Below are 11,502 nucleotides of genomic sequence, written 5' to 3' on the forward strand. Positions count from 1 at the left end.
AGAAAATACGAGATTCACTTAAAGGAAAATAGCAGTATATTTAAATCCTGGTAAAGACTCAACATGTAACAATTGCCACAACTAAAGAACAGCTTTGTGTGTTAATGTCCCAGATGGAAGGTAGTCACTTACTGACCTAGAGTAGTCACTAATTGTCCCTTCAAGATAGGACAATAAGGAAGGCAGACCAACCAAGCTAACAAGTGTAAGATTCTGTGCAATAAAAGGCAAACATAGGGAAAGTTCTCTATTGGACGGTCCATAAGGACACAAAATAGGGAGAAATCATTCAATACTGCACGGAAAGTGAGAATAAATGTGTGGACACTGTCACACTTACAGATTTGCTGTCCCTTCCCCGTCTACATTCTGCTTTGTAAACCTGGTCAAGCTCGGTCTACAATAATGGTATAAATCAAAGAAAGTGCATTTTAAATTCAGAATGCCACTGCAAACTAGCACAGGTGAAAACACGTCACATCCAGTACCATTTTTAGAGACCATTCTATTCAGAGAGTGGTCTCAAATATAACCCTCTTTTCTTGTTTGTTTTTTAAGAAATACTTTTGTACCTAGTGAATTTTTCAACCCAGTCACCCTGAGGCATGACTTAACAAGTAAATGGAGACGATGTATTTATTAACAGGGTCAAACTCAGCATCCTGGCACTAATGCCTGCAACTCTTTAAGCACTGCCCATAAAACATTTTAGATCAAAGTCTGTAGCTTGGTCTGTAGCTACCTAAGAAAGCAACTGGAAAAATTTATCAGGAGGCACATTAGTTACATCAAAATTGAAATTCTCATAAATAAATTTTAAACTCCGTGACCACTGATCTTGTTCTACCCGAAATTCATTTAACCCTCTGCTTGATGTATGCAAGCTGTATTCCTTTATTCTTTTTCTCTTTTCTTCTATGTGAATTTTTTGGTTACAACGGCAGAAAGTTCTTATCAAAACCTTTCATCAAGGAGCCTTGAGATACACAACCAGGGCACGTATATACCCACTTCCCCTCTGTGAACAAAGACACACTTTGCAACGTGGTGTCTTTTTTATTTGCATTTTGATCTACATATCTGCTTAAAGCTTATTTTCATAAAGTGGAATGTTATTTAAATATAAATAGACACTTTATTCAGTATCCACTTATAATTACCATTCCTTGATCCAGTAATCATCCCATGAAATGCTTTTGAGCACATGCTCTTATATAGTGTATGCTAAATGTACCCACTAATGCTCTACACATGTGCTGCTGGGCAGATATGTAATGTGCTTTTTAGAAAATCCAGAAATAAAAATAAAAAGCAAAATTAAAAAAGAAACAAAACTACATTATCTAACACTTTTTTCTAACACCTCATGATATTACACGCGGTCTGCATGGGGACATCCCACTTCAGAAACCTCTGTTTTAGTTAAAATATGAGTGGCAGATTTTGTTTAGCTTTAAAGTTTATTCAAAACAAAAAAGGAATAATTATATTTTCTCAACACATTGCTTATTTGAACAGGGTCTCAATTTAAAGGTTCTTAATCCCTCCACATGAGATCTATGCACAGCACATAGAAAAATGACTCAACACAAAGATAGTAAACACAAAAGTTAAACTTTGCTAGTCAAAGGTAAGTTTTCTATTGATAGTTTATTTAACATATTGTTGGTTTTACCCCAAATATAATAAAGATTAACTTGGAACCTATTTAATTATTATGAACAAAACAAATTAACCACCAATAAATAGTCTTTGGATATGAACACGAATCATGATATGGAAATTTAACTTCTGCATTTTCAGAAACATCGTCTGAGAAAAACATCAATCATGTAATCAACATCAGATAAGAGAAATGGGTAAAAATCAATATTGGGTGAAAGAAATAGGTAAACATCCATCATGCAATCAATATCAGGTAAAAGAAAGAAGTAAATATCAGGTTAAAAAAAGACGACTGGACCAGATCTAGTCAACATGCTACACAGGTTACAACTGCTCACTGGAGCAGTTTCAGGAGATGTACAAAAAGGATGAGGAAGCATTTAAAGCATGTGCCCACGTGGAAAATTAATGTCAGCTTGACATTTTCAAAGTGAAAGAGGGATTCGCGGTAGTTCCTTGAATAAATGAAGTTTTGATGTTTTCTTAATTTGAAATTCTCATACATGTGAGGAGGAACAGACTTTCAGCGGGCCTGGTCTAGGTTAGCAAAGCCGCCGACCAATCCAGCAGCCACTTGACTCTGTACACTTTGAAATCTAAAAACATTTTTTTAATTTTAAAATCATTTTTAAAAAATCAAAAGACGAATAACACTTTTTGATGGAAAAGTGATAAAAAAAAAATTCAAACATAAAGAACATTCCACTGCAACACACACACAGCAACACACATCTGTCTCTGTGTCCTGTGGGCCCAGTTTCAGTCAACTAGGGCAGAGTCGAGAGTGTCCACAGAGACTGGGTGCACCCCCATCTCCGAAGCCTGAAACGTTTATTGTTTCTCCTTTTACCGGCTCTTTACCTGGTGTAAGCAACTGATCTCAATCAATCCTACACTTCCGCTTTCTTATCTAGTCACAGGATATGGGAGGTTTTGTTTTTTCTCTTTTGTTTCTAAACCAACATGGCAAGTTTTCTCTTACCCAGCCCCAGGTTTGTCGTGGCTAGTTCTGAGTCCCACAGCCACAGCCCAAGGCCCAGCTGCATCTGTAGCCACCATTCGCTCTCTAAATAATTATATTATCTACAGTTTAGGTTTTCCAGTGACACAGACTCAGTCATTTATTTCTTTTTTTTTTCCCACAATACATCTTTGGTCTGGTATCACCATTGCCACGGCCATATCCATGCTTTATAAATTTTGCAAAATAAATGGTACATCCTGCGTTTTTTTTGACCATGGTCTGTCCCTCCTTAGAATGCACCATCTGCCTGGCATGCCTGGAAACCCCAATCCTCTCAGTAAGATTTATCATTTTGTCTCAAAGGCTGCTGTGGTTCTTACATCTCCTTCTCAATTTTGATTTTATTTATTAGTTTCTCTTGTATTATATTTATTGTCAATGCCTTATCATCAGTACCCCATATACCCGAAGGTTAAAGAGCATTTAAGCATCACATTCATCCACACTCTAGCCCCTCACCCTGCCACACACTCTGCTAACATACATCGTCTAAGTTACACTTATTCAAAAGGTCAGGCCTAGAACCTAGAGGAATTTATGTGGCTCAAAGGCATGGACTTAACTAACAAGAAATCAAAAAATGGGAACATCCTTCTTTTTTCAATTATCTTTCAATCATCCTGATTCCATCAAGAAGAAAACCTCAATCTGTGCACTATGGTTTTATCCCTTCTAATCTATGATAATTTCTCTTTCTACCAAACAGAACTATCTTCAGGCATAGCCTGTGCAGGCGGGCATTTCTAGGTACGATTTAATAAAAATGTTATGTTTTTGTTGCAATTTAGTTTTACAGTTGGCTTCTATTTATGGCATATACGATTTGCCTTTATTTGTGGATTTCAATTTAGTGAAAGTAAGTGTTCTTTGTAAGTAAATTTAGGTTAGCCAAAATAAAGGAATTCAAACGAAACTACTAAGCACACTTGAGCACAGGTGGTGGCATGTGTGACGGAAACCTTAATGGTCTTATACAGAAATGGAGACACATTTGACCACAGCAGATACTCAGTAAAGCCTAATGAACTCAATCTATCCACCTTTTCATTGTTCACTGTCTACATAACTGAAAGCAAATCAGGTAAGAGACTAGTTCGAGAGCGTGGTTCTCAGCAGGGGAGGAGGGCTACGTTTGGCAGTATTGGGAGAGAGTTTCGGTTGTCACAACTTTGGTGGGGGTATTGCCATTGGCATCTGTGGTTAGAGATCAGGGACATGGCTAAATAGCCTACCGTGCACAGGACAGCCTCCAGAACAAGGAATTGTCTAGTTCAGATGTCTCCAGTGCCTGGGTTGAGAAACCCTGCTCTCAGAGAAGAGAAAGGTTCTCACACACGACCCTCTACCCCTTGCTGTAAGTGTTCCTCTCCCCAGACACCACTCCTCCCCGTATTTGATCTTTGCCACTGACAATGACTCAGGGAAACCTCTGACCTAAACGTCTGAGTATTTTACATCGCCCAAATGACCACTGCCCTCTTATCTGCAATTAGAAAAATGAACTGTACTGAAGGGTCTATATCCTTTGTGGGCTAATTATGTGCCAGTAATATTTAGATCTAACTTCCTACGTAACCACTGGGGTTATGAAGTCTTCAAATGAGCCTGCACTACAAATAGAAGAAAGAAGAATTAAGGTAAACATTGATATAATTTGAGTAAAATCTTGACCCTGGCTGCCACTAATTACATGAAAAGTTATTCTTTGGCCTGAGTTTTATGGTTCTCTGACTCAATTAAATACCATATTTTGCAGGATGAGCTTGATCTTGAAAATTTTAAAAATCAATATTCTTTTTATTAGATATATAGCTTTCCCAAAAGGGAGTTAAAAAACAAACAGCAACAACAAACTACTTTTTAAGCCAGGAAAAAAGAAAAAAAAACTACCAGCAGTTGAAATAGTCTGCTTGGCTAACACTGAGTACTTTGTTCTTGAATGCGCTGCTGCAAACACATAACCCACATATATGTGTCTGAGGGTAAAGTATTTACAAGAAAATTCTTTGAAGCTATTTTGTGGTTAGTGTTTTCATTTTCCTTCTCTCTCTCCCCTCCGCCTTCTCCTTTTTTAAGTCAAGTTCTCCAGCACAGTTAGAAGCAAATGGCACTTGTTTCAAAGTCTGGATTTATTTTTAACCTTGTAACGGTATTTAAACATGGGAAAAAATTGTGTTCTTAAAGCAATGATGTTATCATAGCCTTTGCTTGATTTTGAGGTCCCTTATAGTGAGTATATTTCCAAATTTAGCATTTATGATGCATTAACATTAGTGGTAGGCGTGGCTTGGAGGCATGTCGTGTCTTTAAGTTCCACTGGCTTTAACTCCCAGTTCTGCTGTCCCTGCGGTAAAGTGATAGTGAAGGTGAAACCGAATCCCTTCCATTTTAGAGCCACAAAACACTCTGCCAACAGAAAAGCCGCATTATTGTCAACACCTACAAGTGACAGAGGTGGCAGTTACCAATACTCCACCGTGAAGAGAGGAAATCAATACTGAGTGAGATTGGGATTATGGTCACACAGGTTTCAGGGGGGAGATAAACAGATTATAATATTTCTCTTAGCCCGAGATCACTAGAATCAAGATCATTATAACATCAATAGCAACAGGGACCAAGATCTCAAAGAAGAGGAAGGGGTGCGCCAGCTGTGCCCAGCCCCATAGCTACCATCTATTCATTCTCTCTCCGACGATCGTCTGTTGAGTACCTGCTAGGTGTGCTAGGCATGAGCAGGTAATAGTGAACAAGACTCTGCCTTCTGGAAGGTTGCAGTCAGTGTTCCCGTGAAGAGCCACACAGCCCCAGTTTGTATACTCCCACTTCCAATCCCACCCTGTGCCTGAGTCAACTGCCTGAAAAAAGAATCAGATGCACAGAGAACAAGACAGAGACTGAACAGGTATATTTTTAATTCCTAGTTAGATAATAAAATACTATCCCCAAAGAGTGCAAGCTGCTAAGTATGGAGTATGCAAGAGGAGAGCAGTAGCCAGAAGCACTCCTGCATAGCCCGTGGGGCCCGAAAGGCCACAGTAAGGGAAAAACCAAGGTCATAGGAAGTACTGGCCAGAAACATGGCTCAGGAAGAGGATTGACCAAAGAGAGGGAAAGGGGAAGGAAATGGGGAAGACGTTTCCTCATTAGCCTTGCTATGGACTGAACTGTGTGACCTTAAAAATTCATATTTTGAAGCCCTAACCCCCAGAGTGATAATATTTGAAGATGGGGCTTTTGGGAGGTGATTATGTTTAGGATGAGGTCATGAGGGTGGGGCACCCATGATGGGATTAGTGTCCTTATTAGAAGAGACACCTAAGAGCTTGGTTTCTCTCTCTTTTCTTCTCCTTCTCTGCCTTGTGAGGACAGCAGGAAGGCAGCCATCTGTAAGACAGGAAGAGCGCCCACTGAGGAAATGACTTGCTGGACTTCCCAGCTTCTAAAGCAATGAGAAATGAAAGTTTGTTGTTTGAGCCACCCCTCTATGACATTTTGTTTTATCAACCAGAGCATAAGACAAGCCAAGAGCACTGGTTGAAGCCCTTGTCTGAGAAAATACACACTGTTCACATTTCCTTACAGGAAGCATTTGCTGCCAATTAGCTAGTGCCAGAGTTACGCATTACTGTGGAGAACAGACACTTCTCAGGCCTCTGAGTTCCTCCCCACACAGTGCAGGTGCTCCCAGCACCAGCCCCTATCCCCTCAGTCAGGTCAGATTACCATGTATAAGCAACCCTTGGGAAGACAGCGGAGTTTTTCCAAATTGTTTACAAGAGGAAACCAAAAAATTATTTAGAGGGAAAGATTGAAATGTTTTTCTCTACAGAGCAGCACCAAATGGACATCACTCAATGTTGCCAATTGGGCTACAGGATTATTTTTTAAAAGGATTCTGCCTTGTGGCTTAATCTGTCATCCACAGATTGCTAAAATAGCTAAAATAACATTTTTTCAAACTGAGTCACAACCCATCAGTGGGATATGAAATCAGATGAGTTCAGCTAAAATATTACCACAAACTATTTGAGTGTGTTGTTGGTAATAAAAATAAACACTGTTTTAAGAAATTGTTTCTGCTTTACACACAGACACACACACACCTCTCTAACTAAATCTATCTGGTTCCTAAGCAATAATATATATAGCAAGGAATCCTATATAATCATAGTTCAATTGAGTTCCCATATAAGTATATTTTTGAAACTATGATTCAGATTAGAGAGTGATACCCAAAGTGACTATCCTAACGAAACTATAGTAACAGAAGAGACTTTTTTAAAAAAGTGAGTCCAAAGTAGTGCAACACACTCTTTTTTTGTCCTGATTATCTTTCATCTGGTTTCCCTGGCCTTGTATGTCTAGGCATACTTCTGATTCTGTTACGAATTTCCTTTCTATCTGGTATAACAAGCAAACACATGAAGTGGAGCACCACTGAAACTACAGCACGGGTTTGCACACACAGGGTCCTCTGTGCACCACAGGGCAGGCCAGGACCATCCTGTCCTTCCCTGTGTCAAACCTCTAGAGAGACTCTGAGTTGGAGGCAAGCTCCCCTCTCCTTTAGAAAAGCCTTTAAAATGCCAGTGTCTCAATATCTGGGCAAAAGACCAACTGCTGTCTAGGATGTTCAGCCTTGAACAGGATCATGGCCAATTCATATTTTTAAGTAGAACTGAATTTGTTGGTGTATCATGATTTTTGTAAACGTTTTGACAAACCCTATAAATAATACAGTGTTTTCAAATGTGATTTTAGAGAAATTTGTTTGCCTGATACTCTTAAACATTCCCTGCACCTAACCCTCCGGCCTCCTAAACAAAAGTTATGGCATCCCCCCTGGTCTGACTGGCCCCGTGCAGATCAGTGTCCCTGTGGCACCCTCCATGGCTACAGCCATGGGGATTTAGCTCCCCTTAAGTGGCTAAATGCCTACTGAGGGTGTGCGGCACCAGTGGTCACTGTCTAATCTTCTTGCAATCAGGAGACAACAGAGCAACCAACAAATCACTAAATCTGGAGGGGATTGTCTACACCCTGAAGCTAACCACGGCAGCAGAGTCTTATCAGATAGTCTGGTCACATATTATGAGAACTATGTTACTCACAGTAAAATCGAATGGTTTGGCCTCAGAGCCACCCTGGCAGGCAGATTTCACTCATGGCTTAGAGCAGTGGTTCTCAACCTTCCTAGCACCACGACCCTTTAATACAGTTCCTCATGTTGTGATGACCCCCAACCATAAAATCATTTTCGTTGCTACTTCATAACTATAATTTTGCTACTGTTATGAATCGTAATGTAAATATCTGATATGCAGGATGTATTCAGGTGACCCCTGTGAAAGGGTCATTCAGCCCCCAAAGGGGTCACAACCCACAGGTTGAGAACTGCTGGCTTAGAGTAAAAACTTGAAACCAATTAACTTTACTTGATCACAAATGTAGGAAGGAAACAGACTTTGTCAACCTGTCAATACTTACAATGACAATTCTGCTGTATTCTCTGGCTTCATAAAGTCTTAATGAAACCTGGAATATTAGTTGCTAGGTTTATTTTGTTGAAAAAAATTGCTGATGACTGTCAAAATTTCGCCTAGAGTAAGCATGCACCTCACCAATGCTGCCATCTACGGAGAACTTACCTAACAATACACATTACTGCTGAAAAACAGAGCAGAAGAATGAACATTGTAGCTTTTCTTCTAAAAGTATTTTAATTCTGTGTGGTGTCTAAAAGTTTTTAAGGGACTAGATGACTACGTAATTACCACTGGGTTAAAATACAGAACATCCTAGTGTTTTCACTGACCCCCATCTTCTCCTGCCCAATAAAGGGTTAGCGAACAACAACAAAAATGACTAGATACTAAGAGGCAAGCGTCACAGCAATGTATAAATGGTCCCTTATTTAGGATGGTTCAACTTAATGATTTTTCAACTTGACAATGGTGTAAGAGTGATAAACATTCAGGAGAAACCATACTTCGTATTTGGATTTTTATCTTTTGTGGGGGGGGTAAAAATATGTGGTAGGATACTCCCTGCACTGCTGGGAAACAGCAGCGAACCACAGCTCCTGGTCAGTCTCCTGATCACAGGGGTAAACATCCGGCACTCTACAGGGAACTGTGTCACCAGTGTTTCTTGAATATCGTGTCTTGCATTTTCACATCTCTTCATGTCTCAAAACGCACATCTGTGCATAGTATTCAAAATTTTAGTATAGGCTCAGTGTGGTGGCTCACCCTGTAATCCCAGCACTCTGGGGACTGCTTGACCTAGACCAAGGTAGGTGGATTGCTTGAGCTCAAGAGTTCAAGACTAGCCTGAGTAAGAGTAAGAATCTATCTCTACAAAAAATAGAAAAACTGACTGAACATTGTGGTGGGTGCCTTTAGTAGCAGCTACTTGGGAGGCTGAGGCGAGAGGATCACTTGAGTACAGGAGTTTGAGGTTGTTGTGAGCTCTGATGCCATGGCACTCTAACCTGGTCAACAGAGTAAGACTCTGTCTTCAATAAAACAAAACAAAACCATTAATATAAAATAGGCTTTTTGTTAGATAATGTTGTCTATTTATAGGCTAATGTAAGTGTTCTAAGCATGTTTAATGTAAGCTAAGCCAAGGTATGATGTTTGTTAGGTTAGATATCTTACATGCATTTTCAGTTTACGGTATTTTTAACTTGCAGTGGGTTTATTGAGATGTCACCCCATCACAAGTCAAGAAGCAACTATATAATTTATTTATATATGTCCTCCAAAATGTACTGCAATGTATAACACCAAAGCCAGAGGAAAAATTTGGAATTTCTTAGGTTTTGTCCTACGAAGTCAACCATCCCATGTGCGTGTACAATTGGCAGTTTGTCTTTTTTCTATTCACTTTCCCATCCCTCAAATTAAAGAAAATTTCCTGAGTTTCCTGATGGTGAGCTTATTCATAAAGACAACATGCACTGATGGTAAGTCAGCCTGGTAGAGGGATCTGGGGTAAATGTCACCCAGAAAGGATTTGCCACTGGGACAGTCCTGTGAGCAGCATGAAGCTCTTCCTTGACTATCCGGCAGTTTCTAAAACACCAGGTAAACAATTTTGCATAGATTATCTCTTTAATCAGAAGTTTATACTGCCCCACTACAGTACCTCATACAATTATAACAGTTCTTGAATCTTACAAAAAAAGATGTCATTGTCATTTCATTCCAACCTACAAACAACAGACCTTCAAGTGAATGTTGAAAAATTTGAGCAAAAATGGATGGTTATGGACACATTATTCAATGTTCAAATTTTTGAAACATTTTTAAATGGTGATAAATTATTCAATTTTCATTCAGAAGTTTTGCTTTTCTCATACTTCTTCAATACTAAACAAACCTTCGATTGTAATAGCAAATGTGGGGGGAGGGTTACTAGTGATCCTGACACCTTTTGTCTAATTGTTAACATCCAGAATTTTTCTCTGTGGTCTCCAGTGGTATTAAAACATGAAATGGCGGGTGGTGTCTGTGGCTCAAGGAGTAGGGCGCTGGCCACAAATGCTAGAGGTGATGGGTTCAAACCTAGCGCTGGCCAAAAAAAAAAAAAAGAAAAGAAAAACAAGGAATGGCTGTCAAACTACTTCCAACAAAAAAATGAAATTGCAAAGAAGTAGTAAATGTAAAAGCTGCAACTTGTCAACATTTGAAATGATATCTTCAGATCGCCTGTAAGAAACAGCCTAGTCTCTTTACCTAGGGATATCAGAAAGAAGAGAAGGAAAAAAGGAAGGGAGGGAAAGAAAAAACGAATCTTCAGTGGATAAAAATGTGACAGGATAGGAATCATTCACAAGGCGGAAATGCTACCTGTTTGTATCTTCAGAAGAGAGATGAGAGGCATTTCTGCAACCCTAGGGAGATGGTTATTTGCATATCTAATTTAAATAAATCACTCTAGCACATGAAAGAAGAGCCACAGAACTCTTCTCACTAATTACCACTGCCTGGACCCCATATGCTGTTTTCCCTTGAAAGCCTCACCAGTTCCTTATTCTGCCTTCAACTCTCTTAAATGATTCATTCCCCCTTCACTCCTGAGCAGACTCTGCGGGGAAGATAGTATTTAAGTTTAATTTCTAGTGCCACTTGCTTTGGAGAGCTTGATGAGAGGAAGGAGGAAGAATCTAATTTAATAATTCTGTCATGATTCGGAGGGGCACTCTCCGCCCCCCCCCCCAAAAACCCGAGACCTACAGGACCCTCTGGCGAGCTGTAATCATGAGCAAAGACACCGACTGAGAAAGCAGGGCCCACGTGCGGCGAGAGCTGTCACCCAAGGGAAGTGGCAGCCTGCGACGAGGAGGCGGGTGGGAGAGAGTCGGGTTGAGCCTAGTAAACTGCACTGGCCCCGGCGCCCTGGGGGGACCCAGTCGCGTCTGAAGGAAGGTTAGCTCTCCCCCAGGCGCTAACCAGACAGGGAGAAATCAAAGGGCAGTTGGCGGGAGGGGGGTTTCCACATCCTGGGGCGCCGTCACTGGAGAGGGACAACCCCCAGGGCACTCCCGGGTTCCCCGCCCGACCCTGCGCGGGGCACCCCGCGCCTTACCGTCCCAGCTCCGACTCCACCTCGAAGAAATCGCTCAGAGCATCCCTGTTGGAGCCGTCGATCCAGTAATCCGGGACGAGGCTCCCGGCCCCGGGGGCCGCGCTGGCGGCGACCGAAGAGCAGGACGAGGTAGAGCAGGAGGGCGCCGTGACTTTGAGCATCTTCGCAGCGGGACTCCGGAAGCCGCCGCCGCTGCCGCCTCGCGCGCCGCCGCC

The 11,502-nt window shown here is 40.9% G+C and overlaps 1 protein-coding gene across 1 annotated transcript in view; it reads right to left on the bottom strand.

Moving 5' to 3' along the window:
- CAMK4 (calcium/calmodulin dependent protein kinase IV) overlaps positions 1-11,472 on the bottom strand; it is a 204,612-nt gene extending 193,140 nt beyond the window's left edge. The window contains exon 1 of the mRNA XM_012804613.2: positions 11,288-11,472. Within this exon, the coding sequence (XP_012660067.1) occupies positions 11,288-11,448 (161 nt within the window). The 5' untranslated portion in view covers positions 11,449-11,472. The remainder of the gene's footprint in view (positions 1-11,287) is intronic.
- Between the last annotated feature and the right edge of the window lie 30 nt (positions 11,473-11,502).

This window comes from Otolemur garnettii, unplaced genomic scaffold (assembly GCF_000181295.1).
Source record: "Otolemur garnettii isolate 467f Iridium unplaced genomic scaffold, OtoGar3 scaffold00030, whole genome shotgun sequence".
NCBI classification, from domain to species: domain Eukaryota; kingdom Metazoa; phylum Chordata; class Mammalia; order Primates; family Galagidae; genus Otolemur; species Otolemur garnettii.